Source organism: Procambarus clarkii, chromosome 5 (assembly GCF_040958095.1).
Source record: "Procambarus clarkii isolate CNS0578487 chromosome 5, FALCON_Pclarkii_2.0, whole genome shotgun sequence".
NCBI lineage: Eukaryota > Metazoa > Arthropoda > Malacostraca > Decapoda > Cambaridae > Procambarus > Procambarus clarkii.
The window spans coordinates 25316724-25335433 of NC_091154.1; the positions used below are offsets into that span (position 1 = coordinate 25316724).

At 44.0% G+C, this 18710-nt stretch overlaps 1 protein-coding gene across 9 annotated transcripts in view; it reads right to left on the reverse strand.

Annotated features, from left to right (window-relative positions):
• LOC123762597 (gamma-tubulin complex component 2) overlaps positions 1–18710 on the reverse strand; it is a 195518-nt gene that overhangs the window by 168854 nt on the left and 7954 nt on the right. For all 9 annotated transcript variants that reach the window (XM_069299919.1, XM_045749240.2, XM_045749203.2 and 6 more), the window contains exons 4-5: positions 6971–7163; positions 5611–5797 (exon numbers count right to left, since the gene is read on the reverse strand). In XM_069299919.1, the coding sequence (XP_069156020.1) occupies positions 5611–5797; positions 6971–7163 (380 nt within the window). The remainder of the gene's footprint in view (positions 1–5610; positions 5798–6970; positions 7164–18710) is intronic.

The following is an 18710-nucleotide window of genomic DNA, read 5'->3' on the forward strand; positions in this document are numbered from 1 at the left end:
CGAACCCACCAGTGCCGATACAAACGATGAGAAACGAGCACCACGAACGAAAGCGCAAAATGAGAATAAGAAAACAGCGACCCTGCAACCCAAACGAGCATCATAACCAGCTCCAGCAGAGAAGAATGATGCACGCGTCCCTGAGGCATCCAAGAGGAGAACTACGTAAGACGTGAACCAAAGAAAAGCAAACACACCTGTTCCAGAAAAGGAAGAAAGAAAAGCTGGAGCCAGGACCGGAACCCAGCTACCAGCTCCAAGAAAAGGAACCAGTAAGGCAAGAGCAGTGGACCAAAAGACCACAATCCCCCACAGACAGTGCAACACCGAAGCCTGCAGTAAGTCAAAGAAAAATCGTAGGAACTCGACACCAAAACGGAACACCGGAGGTTCAAAAGCAGGGAACTGAACATGGACAGAAGCCCACCCGAGCACCCAACCTCAGGATAGTCAATAAGCACCAACCCAGATACACAATGAAGTGTAGCACAGGAGGAGGAAAAACGGAAATAGGCAAGGAAAACCCTGAAAACAGACCAAGAAACGGCCGGGAAGTAATGCACACGACCAACCACAAAATGTGTAGTGGAGGGTGTACATACCTGTGGGACCTCACGAACAGCGTGGTGCAGCCAGGCACCAAAGATAGGCAAAGAATGAGTGTCTAGATAGGGAAAAAGACCCAGGTGCCGACAACGAAACCAAAAGCACCAAAATGCGGGGCAGAGCCCCACAGCACAACAAAGAACAAGATACATGGACAAAGGAAAGAGAATGAAGACACACGCAAGGTGACCAAACACAACACACCACACCAAACACCCCTGTTAGGAGCCATCGACGCAACCCCGCCAAGCGGGGAAAAGGACAGAGTAAACAAGAATTGAGCAGTGACCAAGGTTGGCACATGCCACCCTTGTGGCACGTTTTGCACATGAAACGATGGGTATAAATTGGATAAGTTTTGATTTAGGAAAGACTTGAGTAAATACTGGTATGGTAACAGGTTTGTTGATTTGTGGAAGCAATTACCGCGTAACGCGGTGGAGGTGGAGTCCCCCGATTGTTTCAAGCTTGGGGTGGACACGTATAAGAGTGGGATTGGGTGGTAATAAATAGGAGCTGCCTCGTATGGGCTAATAGGCTTTCTGCAGGTACCTTTATTCTTATGTCCTGATGTTCGTATGCACAAGGGGACACAGGAGGAAGCTGAGTACCCAAAGAAGCCACAGACATGAAAAAGAACCTGATCAATGTCAGAGGAGATAGGAAGTGGAAAGCACTAGGAAGCTATGTGGTGGAGGAAGACTCCACCCACAGGAGCAAACGTAGATAAGACAGAGCTCAGGAGGCTCTGGAAACTGCACAACTGTCGACCGACAGGAGAGAGGCGGGGCCAAAGAGCCAGAGCTCAACCCCTGCAAGCACAACTAGGCAAGCACCCCACCAAAAGTAGAGAACCAGCACCTAGCCAACAGAGGCACCAGACACGACAATCACACCTGCAGAGCAGAGACACGACCGTGCCACAACACAGGCGAGCCAAGTAACATACCAGGAGCATCGCAAGTGGTGCACTCGAATCCCATGCATACTTAGAGGCAGTAGGCATTGTATGTACCGTTAACTGAATAAAATTTGGAAGTCCAAGGAGAAATATGTCCAGAGGGGCGCGCCCCGCAGAAGACGAGGAGCAGTACAGAGGGGGAGGAGAAAGCGCTATTTCGAAGCCATCCCACACCCGGAAGCAAAGGAAAGAACGAAGTGATGCCCCTAGATATAAAATCCAGAACACCCCTAGCATTCAGAGAGCTACTGACTGGAGGGAGAAAACGAGCAAGAAGCCATAGAAAACCGCAAGAAACGACGCAGAACACACACAAGCAAACCACCCATAAACAAAACGCACACCCCGGCCCCAGCGCGCGAGGTACGAAACGTACCACCCGTCCACTGGGTGGCGTGGCTCGTACACCAGGCGGACACACATATCGTACACACACATAATGTACAGACACATCGTACAAACACCAGGAAGACGAAGTAACGAAGACGAGGAACGTCGAAACTGGAAGGAGAGACGACGCAAAAACAAAACAAGGCGAAACCGAAGCGAAAGAAGACTAGGATGGAAGGTAATCAATAAGGCCGACAAAAGACCAGAGGGAAACCACATTGGAGCTCAACGGATGTTCCAATAATATTGGAAGGTACGAAGAGACGCACGAACCAACGAAAACCACGACAAGTGAGCACAAACGCACGGAGGTACATATGGACAAAAATATACCCCCTGATCAAGGGACACGCAGGGACCACAATAGGAAGGGAACAGTATCGCGACATAAGCACGAAAAGGGTAAAGAAAAGGGGCGAATCAAACACCTAGGAACGACGGGACCAACAAACCCGAAGGGACACTGAACCGAACCCAGGGAGGGGTATACCTGAAACCAACATGAACACACAGGGGGAAAGGAACAACCCCACCCTGAGGAACTGCCAGCTCCTCACCAAGGGTACAAAGACCCAAGTGGGGCAAACGGGACCGAGGACCCCCAGGCAACCCCTCCCCAACCCCGGGAACCTCTACGGCATGACCTGGGGCCGAGCCGCACCCCCAAAGCCCCAGCTTGACAAGGAAAAGCCGGGGCAGCCGTACAAACACTAAGGAAGGGAGCCCACTGGTCAGACCCATATGGCACAGCTGGAGGAACCAACTCGAATGCCTCCGCCGCCACCCTGGAATAGGAAAATTCCCCGAGACTGCCCGAGTCTCAACCCAACCAGACCCCACTCCAACCTCGAAACCCGCCTACGGTTCGGAGCTGGAAGCAAAGGAGGAAGTGTGCAGAACAGAAGGGAAAGGACGAGGAGCGGAAGGAGCCAGAGCCGAAGCGACCCCCACCCCCAAGTTCAGACCCCAACAAACAAACGGGGGCAGCCTTGGGGCATCCGGGGCCACAAACAACCAAGAACGTTGCAGCAACCTACACCTAGCAAGCAACGCCACAGCTGCCTGCACCCGATTATCAAGACCAGTGGCCTGGGTGAACGAGAGCATGTACCGACAACACCCATCGCACGACTCCAGGTCATAAGAAACAATGGCCCAACAGGCAGCATGGCGGAGGCACAACCGTTGAGTGTCACCCTGAGACAAGGGGACAGAGCAACCATCAAACTCGCAGGACGTGAAGGGGGACTCCGGGGGCACACCCATAGGATCACGGAGCCCCCATGGGGTTTCCCAGGGCCCTTAGCCTTGGGTACACGCTAAGGGAAGCCCAGGCAGGGTACCACAAACCGGTGCCCAAGTCTACCAAACTTCTAAAAGCTGAACCCCCGGGATGTGTCCACTCACGGGGGCCAAGCGGGGAGTACCACCAACAGAAAATATCGAAATAAAAAATCTAGAACAGTAAAGGGGAACCATAAAGGCCGACACCCCCCCCCCCCCCCCACCAGGCAAAAACAAAAGAAAAGCCCCGCAAGAGGACAACGTACCCAGGCGGAACAGAGCCGGCCGCTGTTATAGGCGAGAACTAGCTGTGCGGTACCCCACGCCCCTACCAATGACGAAAACTACCACCTACCCAGAGACAAACCAGGGCAACAAAACCCCAGCCAACTCCAAGGGTGGCCCAGTACCGAGCAGTAAAGGACACAGCAGAGATAGAACCCAAGGTGACTTGTGGAAGGTGGCCCCAAGCCCCAAGGGCAGTACTTACAGGGCACCTAGGGAAGATAGCCTGGAAGATAGCCCGGAAGATAGCCCTAGGAGCATGCAGCCCGATTACCATGGAATCTCACTCCTGGCTCACACCCCACCGGTAGAGACAGTGCACACCACAAGGAACAGAACTGAAACAAAAACCGGAGCCAGAGGCACTTGACCGGCCAGTAATTCCATCAGCCAAGAACTGCCAGTTGGATCGCCGGTGAAGAGGGTCTGGGGGTCCCCTTTCCCCTCCCGGTAGGGGGGGGGGGTTGCGCAGATGGTGGCACGGCGACGTGATGACATCATGCTAGTTTGATAATTTTGTTTGAGTGTTCTGTCCACTCGTTCGGCTTTTGATAGCAATATTTTCACCAGAATAGGGGTTTGTTTTGGGGCACCTACCTTTCTGGATTGCCTATCCCGGTCGATGGCAGACATAGAATGCTCCCAACCACAAGTGGGTTTCTATAGACCATTGCACCTTGTGCCTCTCTGAGGGGGCCAGGTTCTGGCTCGTGGTCCCCGGTTGGCAAGAACTTCTAGCACTTTGACTGATGCCAGAAAGTTATACATATCCATACAGCCTGGATAGCTCTGGGGAGCTGACGGGGCTTTCCCTAGAAAAGTTGTGTGTTTGAGAAAGGTTGATTATTTGAACTCCCGGCCCCCTTAGAGGCAGTTTTTGTCTTTCTCATAATTTCCTATCCTCCTAAAATCACTGACATTTTCCTTTGAATTGAGGTCATCTCCTAAACCTATTATTTTCTCTACGCTTTTCTTCTCTTATGCTGCTCTGGCTACCCTAGATGATATTTCCTTTTCTAACTGCCCTAAAATTATTGTGGAATTACTACTATCTGCAGTGTTTTGTATTGTACTTATTTACTGTTAATACCAGTTCTTTCCTAATTGCTTGTCTAATTTCTGTTTCTTGTTGGTCATTCCAGGTTTTGACTTCCAAACACACTTCCTTGATCATCTCTTACTCTTTTACAACTTGTGCATACATCTCTTTAATTTCCTCTTTGTACTTTGCTAGTTCTTTATTAACCTCCTCTATGTGAGTTGCCAATGAAGTTTCTCTTTGCATATCCTTACCTAACTCTACAGTTGGCCTTTAGGGTTCCTTGGAATTGTTCACAATATGAGTATTTTCTTGTTAACTTCTTCAAATTTACCTCTCTTCACTTTCCATACCTTATTTTCTTTCACTAGTTTCTTGATTTGTTCCTCCTGTCTCTTTACCTTGTCTGTTAAGGTGGTTATTTTCTTATCTTGCTGAAGAATGTTTCCTTTTAACGTGTGAAACTCACTCCTGAGAGCTCCATTTCCATATCATAATTCAAGTACTTTTTCTTCATAATTCTTTAGTATATCCTCAATTATCTCTAACCTGCCAAGAAAACCTCCTTTCATTATATCTTGTGGTGATAATCCTTTGAAACAATTTGTTGGTGTATCTACCTTCCCCATGGTGGTGGCCATCTATGGTATTGACACTTTCGTTTTGGAATAGCGTATAAACTTTTCCAACACAGATTACAGCCCTTAACCTGTTCCCAATACTTAGGCAATTTGATAACCCTGGAGCCTGCTGCAGTGTCTCCTGGCACTGCTGAACTAAGCTAAACTGTGTGTGTTATGGGGGAGGGGAAGGGTTGCAGTAGTGAGAAGAAACTAAGTTTCATTTATAGATGGACTAATACAATTGAATGCATAATTCATAAGAAAACTGTCACAAATTCAGAAATATGAATAAAGCAAATGATAAAACAATGATGTTACTTTAAGAATATCAGAAATAAATTACCTTAAATTATAATAAAGTTATGTTATCATAAGAGTAATTTATGTTTGGTATTATAACAAAGAACTGCAATTTATCTTACCTAGTGCCCCAAGCTCTTGTCTATGTTCCAGATTCACAAAATCTAGTGAGAGATATGGTCTTGATGTTAACCAGCTTGGAGTCGGAGGCCCTAAACGTACAGTTCTCCTTTCTCCCCTTTCTACACTCTGTAGGGCTTCACTGGGGGCATGTGTAACCTGTGATTCCCTTAGCAATCGGTCCCTGAGCTGTTGATGTATTAACATTATTGTTGATAGGAATCTTTTCATAACTTGCATTACAAGTTAATGTAATGTAATAATTTGGTAATGATTACATACTGATACATGTTAAATAATTACAAATCATACTGAATTGAAAGCAAATTTCTACTATTCATTACTCAGAAATCAATGGTTACACCTCTTTTATTCATAAAATTCTATACGAGGCATTTACTAACATACAGTACCTGGTTAATTTAACCTTTTTACTGCACAACACAACAAGGGATGTTCTCTGCAAATACCCATAAACTACAAGACATCTGCCACCCAATCGTTCTGCTGCCTGCATGCCCGAATGCCTATCTGCCCACCCACTATGCCCACTCTGCCAACCATCTCACTACTGCCTACCTGCACACACTGACACCTGGCCGATCATTGCTGCCCGCCCGTCCTGCTACTCATCACCTCACTCGCCCTTCATGTGTTCTTCCCTTACATGATTCTAGGGCTGGTGTTCATGAAAGATTTTCTCCCCCCCCCCCTCCATCAGCCTCCCCCCATTCGTTCCCCTCACTATCCATTCATCCAGTTCCACACAATCCTTCCTTCCATCCATCCAGTTCCCCCCACCATCCTTCCAGTCCCCCCACTATCCATTCATCCAGTTCCCCCACTATCCATCCATCCAGTTCCCACCATCCATCCAGTTCCCTCCACCATCCATACATTCCCCTCACTATCCATCCATCCAGTCATCTATACAGCCCCCCCCCCTATCCATCCATCCAGTCATCTATACAGCCCCCCCCCTATCCATCCAATTCCCCCCCCCCCCCCTCCATCCTGTTGCCCTCCCAAATAAGACTAAAAACTTAGTGACATTTTAAACCCTCCGGATAATAGCGGGGCCCTGAATTTAATGACTTGGGTATAGCCCCATATAGGTGATTAATTAAAGCAAGTGGATACTGAACAAGCACTTCGTACTCCAAGGCAAACTTCGTACACCAAGTCAAATTTTACGATGAAATTGACTTCGTACACCGAATAATTCATACTCTGGGGCATTCGTAGGCCGAGGTTCCACTGTACTGTATATAAATACTGTATTAATGCGATAAATTTGGTATCTAACATCTCGTTACAATAGTATACAGTACATATATATAAAAAAATGAAAACACCATTTACCTCATTGAGCTGATCCCTGGACAGCTTTGTCTCAACAGCATGTTCAATGTCGGAAACAATCGAGGGAATTGTCATAAGTGTCATACCATCCTCTTGCAATCTCAACTTTGAGCTACCTTCCACTGCCTTTCGCACAGTTTCATCTTCTACCAGACCACTCAGGAACACTACTAATGGGTCCAAATCTCGAATGCTGTGAGAAGTAAAAATTAAGAGTGTTTTTTCTAAGCAGAATACTTATTAACACCAGCTGACTTTAAACCCTTCCACTGCAAGTGTCAAACAGGGACACTCATGCCACACCTAACCCCACTTCACGAGTTAAATAGAAATGATTTAGAGTACCGTGCAAAACTTTAAAGTCCTGTGCATTAAAGAGACAACCAGACACTGGCCAGGGGCAATACAGTATTAAACAGCTGCCATCTTGAAAAAATAACGAGTAGGCCACATTGATACAAACCGAGGCCGATATGTGATCATTCAGCTCAAAATGCTGCTCTGTGGCTCCCTGAACACTATCAGTGACTGATAAAGAAATTCATGATAAGCTGTTTCCAGCAAATGATGAAAAGCAACTTTGATGATTCTGTGAAAGATAAAGATTATGCTCAGGGCTCAGAAGAAAATGATACAGTGATAATGATGCACGTGTGCAGAGGCATACATCATCATCACTCCTTCTGTGGCCTCATTCCACGGCACCATGAGACAGACTGTGGGTCTGTATTCACCTAGTTTCACCTAGTTTTTCTTGCGGGGATTGAGCTCTGCTCTTTCGGCCCACCTCCCAACTGTCAATCAATCAACTGTTACTACTAAAAAAAATTTCAATCCACACACACACACAGTACCTATTTACTGCTAGGTAACAGGGGCATCAGGGTGACAAACTGCCCATTTGTCTCTGCCTAGTCCAGGAATCAAAACCGGGCCACAGAATTACGCGTCTCGTGCGCTGTCCAATCAGCTACCAGACCACTATCTGTGCAACATACTGTTCCTCTGCACGACGAACAAGTGGAAGATGACTCATTTTCCAGACTTAGTGATGGTTTTAGCAATGTTGTGACTAGTGGTAGTGGTGTATGATTGCTGCAACCCATCTTCCGAATTGACAGTACGTTTTAATACTAAGTGTAATAAGTATATTCCCTGTCATACATAATACATAGTACATAATTGCACTTATGGGGCTGTTACATTTATCTTCCCATTTATTCTCCTCGTTTTCTGTTAAGACACTCAGAATTTTAGAATGAAGTTTTAAAGTTCAGTTCGCTATACACACGTTTTCAATATCAGGAATTTCTTTTTCAGTTTTATTAAACAATAGAGATTTTATACAAAATTTGAAAATATCCTGAGTTACTTTACAATTTATTGAAATATTTTAGTTTTGTTTTATTTGTTTTATAAAACTAATATCAATATAGCTATAGGTTTATTAGTAATTGTAATTAAGAAGCAATAAAATGCTTATCTTCAAAAACTAAGATGGTTAGGTTAGGTCGTGGTTTTTTATTCAGCTTTTCAGGTAAACTCAAATATTCACAATATATTTGACAGTATGGTTTAATACCAAGTTAAAATAAATACAATTCCTGACTGTCATACATAATTGCACTTATGGAGCCGTTACATTTACGTCCCCATTTTCAGAGGACAGGCTGGTTTACATCGTGTTACCAGGTGTAGCTCTGCTGCATCAGCTGCTCACCCAGTCAAATGATAGCATGTGATGTCAAATGGGAAAATTGAGGGAAGAATGACCTCATCTTCAAACTTATATGCCGTCATCTGTTCATGCCCGCAGTGCACATAGTTGACGGGCTTCATCTCCTAGCCACCATAATTGTTGGTGTTAGGATACATGGCAGTGGTGTTGATGGTGTCACCAGCAGAACAGCAGATGTACTCCAGTGGGGAGATGGTGTGGATTTTGTTCCACAAATGCCTACATTTGAGGCTGCAGATATAGGGGTTACAGACATTTTCCTGTATACTGGTGAGGACATGAGTGAAATGGAGTATTTTGTGACATAATTTGATGAGCTGCTCATGGAACATATTGTTCAGGAAAAGAACAGATATGAGGCTAAACTCATTGAAACTGAGTGAATATTACCTTATTTGAGATTGCAGCATTGGCAGACACCACTGTTGGTGATGATGAAACATTCAGTGAAACCTGTCATCAAGAACTATCTGAACAGAGACTGCTGTCCCATCACCCATTTTCAGCAAATACATGTCTCATGACAGGATTCTGTTACTTCTCAGATGCCTACATTTTGAACATAGTGGAAACCAGAATGAAGAAGATAGACTTTGGAAGGTGAAGCACATCCTCAGTAAACTGAATAGGAAGTTCAAAAATTCTTACACACCAGGCCCTGAGATGGTGACTGACTGAGCACTTGTGTTTTTCAATGGATGTCTTGCTTTCAAACAGTATATTCCCTTCAAATGCCACAGATTTCAAATGAAATTTTTCTTAGTACTCTGTAACTGTGAAACACGAATGGTGATAGACATGCTACTTTACTCGAGCAATGATGTACACATTCCCAGTAACAACCTCACAGTTTTATAGATAGTGTAGTAAAGATAACGATGGCACCACTGCCGAACAAGGGCCACATTTTGTACACAATTATTATTATTATTATTATTATTATACTAATCCCTTGCTAACTACTATCCTGTTTGAACATGGAAGTGGAGTGTGTGGAAGAATAAAGCCACAAAGGAGGGAAATGCTATTGTATGACAAAAATATTTCAGTAGGTGAATGTCAAATAAGAAATTGACAAAATACTTGCAGTGCGCTAGAAAAACAGACGAAACATGAATATATTGACAACCATTCACTCAGGTAGGATGGTGAACAGTGGGCAAGGTGAACCAAGCAACTGAACAACCAGTATATAAGCCAGATTGTTTCACCGAGTGTAACAAACATGTGCTTAGTTCATAAGTGTGACATGATGGTTGACACTGTCGAGTGTGGATATAAAACTGTAAAAATGGCCAAGAAAATTTTTTTTCACCTTGAAAACATGGTATGGTATTTCATAACCATGCTGAACAGTTACAATATGTGTAATGAAATCATATCATAAACCAACTATGCATTTGTTTAATCTTGCCATTCTGACACAATTACGTATTAACAAAGTTCAACAAAGACATTTAAGTCATAAACAGGCATTCAGAGCTCAACATTACCTCATGCTGCTCCAGACAGAGTGGCTTTCAAGGAGTCTTACAACTGCACAAAATAGTATATCACTTACTGGAAAGCATACAAAAGGCCAAAGTATTTGCGCTGTTTGAAAGAACACACAATGGGGACCACAAGCATTACAATTAGTGACGACACTGTGCAGTGTGTGGTGCTGCCCTGTGTTATGCAAACTGTTTCCCTCACTATCATACTCTCCAGAACTTCTATTTCAATTATGGAACATAAACATGTATATAGTACAGTATATAGAGTGAGTGTATATAATAACAATATCAATAAAACTTTGTAATTTACTGTAAATAAAATACTTTAACACTATCACACTCTTCGAACATCCCCGGCGTCCGATTGTTTTCTCCCGAGTCCGAGCATCGGACTGTACTCGCGTCCGATAAAAAAAGATTTGTATAAAATTCTTTTATTATCCAATCGACTTCAGGATAGGTTCAAAATGAGCGCTGTTAGAGTGCGCACAATTTGATACCAAAATGAAAGATGTAACACGAAACTTGATGTCAGAACACTGGAAAGATTATACAGTGGTGCCTCGACTTACGATGGTAATCCGTTCCCAGAGACGGATCGCAAATCGAAATATCGTAAGTCGAAGCGATTTTTCCCATAAGAAATAAAGGGAATTGAATTAATCAGTTCCCAACCCTCCAAAATATTAACTTACAAATACATTTTATACTGAATACAATGTTTTTTCTAACTACAATACAGTACATAAGTTTATCTTACCTTTATGGAGAGCTCTTGATGGAGTATGGAAGACAGTGATGAGGGGGAGGAGAAGAGGTGTTACTTAATGGAAGGGGGAGTCCCCTTCCATTATCACATCAGGCAGTGATGTTTTCTCTGGGGTACTCTCTCTCCTACGTTTTGCCTGAATACCACTAGGACCTGGTTGTGGTTCACTGCTTGTTTGTCTCACTACAAATTTGTCAAGAGACACTTGTTTTTCCCTTCGTTTTAACATTTGTCTGTAGTGATGCATCACTTAAGGCAACGGCCTACTGCAGCTTGATTTGGGCGATCCGTTTCAGCAAAAACGACAATTTGCAATTCTTCCCATGCTGCACACATTTTCTTAATTGTTGAGGAAGGGACATTCTGTACTGGCACATCCTCCCCTGAAGAAATTTCCTCAGCTGGCTCTTCTTGCTGCTCCTTTTGAAGGGCTTGGAGCTCTTCGGTAGACAGTTCTTCGTTGTGTTCTTCCACCAACTCCTCCACATCAGCACCATCCAACTCCAAACCCAATTGCCCACCCAGAGAAACAATTTCCTCAACGAGAGGCACTTCAGGTTCAGGCTCAAACCCCTCAAAGTCTCGTTCTGCAACACATTCAGGCCACAGTTTTCTCCAGCCAGAGATCATGGTTCTTACAGTCACATCTTGCCAGGCTTTGTCAACAAGTTTTAAAGCACTATAAATGTTAAAATGTTTTTTTCCAGAACTCTTTGAGGGTGAGGTTTGTGACATCCATCACTTCGACATCTCCAAAAAAGTGCGCTTTCATAAAGTTTCTTAAAATTGGCAATGATTTTCTGGTCCACAGGCTAAAGTAGAGGAGTGGTGTTGGGAGGAAGGAACTTTATTGTAACAAAACTAAATTCCTCCATCAATGAATCCTCCAAGCCTGGAGGATGGGCAGAAGCATTGTCGAGGAGAAGCAGGGCCTTGAATGGCAAACTGTTCTCCTGCAAATATTTTTTGATGGCAGGGCACACCACCTCATTCACCCACTCCGTAAAAAATTGCCTAGTCACCCATGCCTTAGCAATAGCCTTCCACATCACACACATTTTGTATACACATGTACACATTTTGGTGTCGCTGCGCGCTCGCCCGTACGACGGGGGCATGACCTTTAAGTTGACAACGCGCATGCCCTAGGCACAAAAGTGTTAATACACACATATACAGTGTGTGTATATGTGGGTAGGTGGGTAGACCCAAGGCATGATGGACTACATCGCACAAAAGTGTAAGGAGGCAGCGGACAAGTTCATCCCAGTCCAAAAGGAAAGACTTGAAATTGCAGATGAGAAACCCATGATTTAATTAGAGAAGTAAGCTAGTAAAGCAACTAAGTATAAGGGTGTGGAGAAACTATAGAAATAATAGGTCACAAGTGAGCAGAGAAAGATATCAGAGCACCAGAAATGAATACATCAGGGTGAGAAGACAGGAAGAAAGACAGTAGGAAAATGACATAGCAAGCACAGCAAAGACTCTACCTACATTGCTGCACAGCCACATCAGGAGAAAAACAAAAGTGAAGGAACAGGTAATGAAACTGAGGATAGGGGCAAACAAATTCACTACAAATGACAAGGAAGTGTGTGTGGAACTCAATAAGAAATTCCAGGAGGCCTTCACAGTAGAGCAAGGGGAAGTCCCAGATATAGGAGAGGGAATATCTAACCAAACACACTAGATGAGTTTGGGATTACCAGTGGGGAGGTGAGGAAGCATCTGCTAGAGTTGGAAGTGACAAATGCTATAGGCCCAAATGGAATCTCACCTTGGATACTGAAGGAAGCAGCAGAAGCTCTGTGCCAGCCATTCACCATGGTGTATAATAAATCACTTGTAACAGGTGAACTGCCAAGAATTTGGAAAAACGTAGTCCTGATATTCAAGAAGGGTGATAAACAGGAGGCACTGAACTACAGGCCAGTGTCACTAACTTACATACCATGCAAGGTGATGGAGACAATTGTGTGAAAAAAAGCTAGTGGAACATCTGGAGCGAAAGAAATTTGGATCACTAAAACAGCATTGGTTCAGGGATGGCAGATCATGCCTCACAGGATTGATTGAATTCTATGACCAGGCAACAAAAATCAGGCCAGAAAGAGATGGCTGGGCAGACTAAATATTTTTAGATTGCCAGAAAGCCTTTGACACAGTACCACATAAGAGACTTGTTCACAAACTGGAGATGCAGGCAGGAGTGAAAGTGAAGGTACTCCACTGGATAAGGGAGTATCTAAGCAACAGAAGACAGTCACTGTGAGGGGTGAGGTCTCGGAATGACGAAGCATCACAAGTGGAGTCCCTCAGGGATCAGTTCTTAGACCTATACTGTTCCTGATATATGTAAATGATCCCCCAGAGGAAATAGACTTGTTACTCTCAATGTTTGCTGATGATGCAAAAATTATGAGAAGGATTAAGACAGAGGAAGATAGTATGAGGCTACAAGATGACCTAAACAAACTGAAGGAATGGTTCAACAAATGGCTATTAAAGTTCAACCCAAGTAAATGTAAGCTAATGAAAATAGGGGGGAGGAAGTAGGAGGCTAGACCTGGATACCAAGGGAGATGAAGTCTTTCACAAAATGGACAGAGAAAAATCTAGGAGTTTATACGCCAAACCTGTCTCCTGAAGCCCACATCAAAAGAACAACATTAGCGGTGTTTGCGAGGCTGGCTAACATCAGAACTGCCTTCAGAAACCTGTGTAAGGAATCTTTCAGAACCTTGTATACCACGTATGTAAGGCCAATGCTGGAGTATGCGGCCCCAGCATGGAGCCCGTATCTTGTCAAGCACAAGATGAAGCTGGAAAAAGTTCAGAGGTATGCCACTAGGCTAGTTCCAGAACTAAGAGGCATGAGTTACGAGAAAACGCTGAGGGAACTGCACCTCATGTCGCTGGAAGACAGAAGAGCCTGGGGAGACATGATCACCACATACAAAATTCTCAGGGGAATTGACAGGGTACACAATGATGGATTATTTAACATGGGTGGTACACTCACAAGGGGACACAGGTGAAAGCTGAGTACCCAAATGAGCCATACAGACATTAGAAAGAATGTTTTCAGTGTCAGAGTAGTTAGTAAATGGAATGCATTAGGAAGTGATGTGGTGGAGGCTGACTCCATACACAGTTTCAAATGTAGATATGATAGAGCATGAGAAGCTCAGGAATCTGCACAGCAATAGATTGATGGTTGAGAGGCGGGACCAAAGAGCCAAAGCTCAACCCCCACAAGCACAACTAGGTGAGTACAGTATTTGTGGTTATTGATGTGCTGCACATTTAATTGTACTACAATGTAAAATGGGCATAAACAGTGAAAAAGACCAGCGTTGAATGTAATAAAACTCCAATTTCTGGATAAGCCTTGGCATTTCTCTGAAGCTATACACCGAGATACTTCCCATCTACCAGGTTGCATCAGTCAAGGAGTTCTTAGGCCTACCAGGTTGCATCAGCCGAGGAGTTCTTAGGCCTATCAGGTACCAAAGCCTTCAAGCCCTAACAGAGGCTCAGGGAGTGGTGCTCCATATACTTATTTTGTCAAGGTCTTCTTGAAGGGCATGACAATCATCAAGGTTTCTTATCTTCCCTATTATTTTAGCATCATCAGCAAACATGTTCATATAATTCTGTATTCCATCTGATAGATCGTTTATGTAGACAATGAACATTACCAGTTCAAGAACTGAACCCTGTGGTACTAAACTTGATATTCTTTCAATCCGATACATTGCCTCTGATTACAGCCATCATTTCTCTATCAGTTAGAAAACTTTTCATCCATGTTAGAAACTTACCTGTCACCCCTCCAATATGTTCCAGTTTCCAGAACAACCTCTTATGTGGAACTCTGTCAAAAGCCTTTTTTAGGTCCAGATAGATGCAGTCAACACAACCATCTCTTTCCTGTAAAATCTCTGTGGCTCGATCACAGAAACTGAGTAAATTCATTACACAGGTTCTTCCAGATCGAAAACCATACTGTCTGTCTGATATTACAGTGGCACCTCGATTAACGACCGGCTCTATTTACGAGTATTTCGAGTAACAAGCGAGCCACTCGCAGCAAATTTGTCTCTACTGACGAGCTTCACCTCTATTAACGAGCAAAACCACATGGTGCTTCCTAGCGTCTTGCGGGTTCTCGCAAATTCTCGGATGCCTCCGACGCCAGTGTTGTTGTTGTAGCACGCACATCAAGCATCCCTCTGCATTTATTTGTGCTTTTCTTTGTTTTTTTTGTGGCTTTGTAACAACAATTTGCAACGCATGATGTTGCCAAAGAAGCTGCTTGCTAGTGTTATCAAGAGGAAGAAAGACACAATTACTGTGGATTTGAAGAAGGAAATTATTGCAAAGCATGAGTGTGGTGTCTGCGTGACTGATCTCACAAGGGAGTATGGTAGGTCCTCATCAACAATTTGCACCATTAGTAAGGGAATGAGGAGGTAAGGGAGGATGCTGCCTCTTCCAGTGAGATCGGGGAAGTGTTGGGAATGTTTGAAAAGGTGACCGGATTCTTGGAAAAGCTGCCCTGATAAAGCCGTGACAACCCGGTGTGTGAAAATGTTTAATGACAATTTGCTGTCTCGTTTTAGGAACATCCTAAAACAAAGACAAAAGCAATTGTCAATAGATACGTTCTTTGCAAGTAGAAAAAAGAAGAGCCAGTGATAGTGAACCACAACCCGGTCCCAGTGGGGTGAAATTCCCAAGAAGAGAGAGCCTGCCTGACTCAGAGGTGGATTCTCCTTCCTACCTCCCTATCATCTCCCTCAAACCAGCAACGACTCTTCATGAGGTAAAGTAAACATGAAAACAGTACAACAAAACATTTATAATTACATGTGCAGCATTATATTTACATTATAAAATGTCATACAAGTATGGATGTTTTTGGGAGTGGAACGGATTAAATTTATTTCCTTTATTTTAAATGGGGAAATTTGTTTTTTAAGACGAGTTTTCCACATGACGAGCTCGGTGCCAGAATGGATTAAATTCGTTAATCGAGGTGCCACTGTACAGTGGTACCTCGAATTACGAGCGCCCCTAGTTACAAGTTTTTCGGGTTACAAGCAGGATTTGCTCGGAAAATTTGTATCGGGTTACGAGGGTTGCCTCAGGATACGAGTTTGTTGATACGCGTACGGGCCGACCTAGCACGTGGTGGCACGGCGATCACCGCTCAGTTTGCCAGTGCCTTGCGCCCAGTGACTATCCCGCCTGAATTCTTCACAAGGATTTACCGTTTATTTTCGGAGTTTTTGCTATTTGAGCATAAAATTTGTTATAATATAGATCACAATGGGCCCCAAAAAAGCCAGTGGTAAGGTTCAAGGCAAGAAATCGCATGTGAGGATCTTCTTGAGGTTATCTCGAGATGATTTCGGGGCTTTTTAGTGTCCCCGCGGCCCGGTCCTCGACCAGGCCTCCACCCCCAGGAAGCAGCCCGTGACAGCTGACTAACACCCAGGTACCTATTTTACTGTTAGGTAACAGGGGCATAGGGTGAAAGAAACTCTGCCCAATGTTTCTCGCTGGCACCTGGGATCGAACCCAGGACCACAGGATCACAAGTCCAGCGTGCTGTCCGCTTGGCCGACCAGCTTCCCTGTCGGGGAGCCGGCAGGATGACAATAGAGGAAAAGCAAGAGATCATTTGGAATAACACAAATAATTGAGGAAGTGGAAAAGTTGTTATTAATTTGGATACACAACAAGGAGTTAGCGGGTGATAGTGTTTCGGAGGCCATCATTTGTGAGAAAGCCAGGGTATTGCACAAAGACCTTGTAAAGAAAACCCCTGGAATCAGTGCAGAGAAAGACTTTAAGGCAAACAGGGGATGGTTTGAGAAGTTTAGAAAAAGAAGCGGTATTCATAGTGTTGCGAGGCATGAGGAGGCTGCCAGCTCAGACAAACCAGCCGCTGAGAAATTTATTGAAGAATTTAAAGAGTTTGCAGAGGCTGAGGGATACCTACTGCAACAAGTGTTTAATTGTGATGAAACAGGACTGTTCTGGAAAAGGTTGCCTAAGAGGACATACATTACCAAGGAGGAAAAAGCATTGCCCGGACACAAGCCTATGAAAGAGGTTTACGCTTGTGCTGTGTTCAAACGAAAGTGGCGATTTGAAAATTAAACCCTTGCTAGTGTATCATTCTGAAAATCCAAGGGTTTTCAAACAGTATAAAGTGCAGAAAAATAAAATGTGTGTGATGTGGAGGGCTAATAATAAGGCATGGGTGACTAGGATTTTTTTTTCAGAGTGGGTGAATGAAGTGGTGTGCCCTGCCATAGAAAAATATCTGCAGGAGAAACATTTGCCACTCAAGGCCCTGCTTCTCCTCGACAATGCTCCTGCTCATCCTCCAGGCTTGGAAGATGAATTGTTGCACAGATACAATAAATCTCTCACAGTAAAGTTCCTTCCTCCTAACACCACTCCTCTAATTTAACCTATGGACCAGAAAATCATAGCTAATTTTAAGAAACTTTATGAAAGGGCACTTTTCCAGAAATATTTTGAAGTGACTGAAGCCACAAACCTCACCCTCAAAGAGTTCTGGAAACACCATTTTAACATTTGAAGTTCTTTAAAACTCGTTGACAAAACCTGGCAAGAAGTGACTCAAAGAACCCTGATCTCTGGCTGGAGAAAATTGTGACCTGAATGTGTGACAGAACTAGACTTTGAGGGGTTTGAGCCTGTAAATGATGCGCCTATTGTTGAGGAAATTGTTACTCTGGGCCAGCAAATGGGCTTGGAATTGGATGGTGATGATGTGGAGGAGTTGGTGGAAGAAGACAATGAAAAACTGACCACAGAAGAACTCCTAGCCCTTCAAAAGGGAACAGCAAGAAGACCCAGCTGAGGATGTTTCTCCAGTGGAGGAGGCGGCAGTAGCGAATGTCCCTTCTGTAGACATTAAGAAGTGGTGTCAGATGTGGGAAGAAATGCAAACTTTTATTGAAAAGACTCACCCAGAGAAAGCTGTAGTAGGCCGTTGCATTAATCTTTTCCATGACAATGTAATGCCTCACTACAGAGACATCTTGTGAAGAAGGGAAAAACAAGCTTCCATGGACAGATATGTTGTGAGAACATCGAGCAATGAGCCACAACCAGGACCTAGTGGTATGCAGGCAAAATGTGCCAGAGAATGCACCCCCAAGAGGTCCTCACTGCCTGATGTTATAATGGAAGGGGGACTCCCCTTCCAAACAGGGTAACTCCTCTCCTCCTCCCCCCTCCTCCTCACCATCTTCCATACACCTACAGCATTTATCAGCAATGGTAATAACTTGAACATAGTTTTGTAGTGTAGATTTAGATGAATTAGTTATAAAATTTAGTTTGAAGTAAGGTTTTTGAGTAGTCTGGAATGGATTAATTAATTTCCCATTATTTCTTATGGGGAAATTACTTTCGGGTTACGAGTTTTCGGGATACGAGTTGTCTCCAGGAACGGATTAAACTCTTAAACCGAGGTACCCCTGTATATCGTTTTTCTCCAGATGTTCTACCCATTTAGTTTTAATTATTTTTTCCAATATTTTGACTATTACACTTGTTAGTGATACAGGTCTATAATTGAGGAGGTCTTCCCTGCTGCCACTTTTGTAGATTGGAACTATGTTAGCCTTTTTCCACACATCAGCTATAACTCCTGTACACAGGGATGCCTGAAAAATCAGTTGAAGT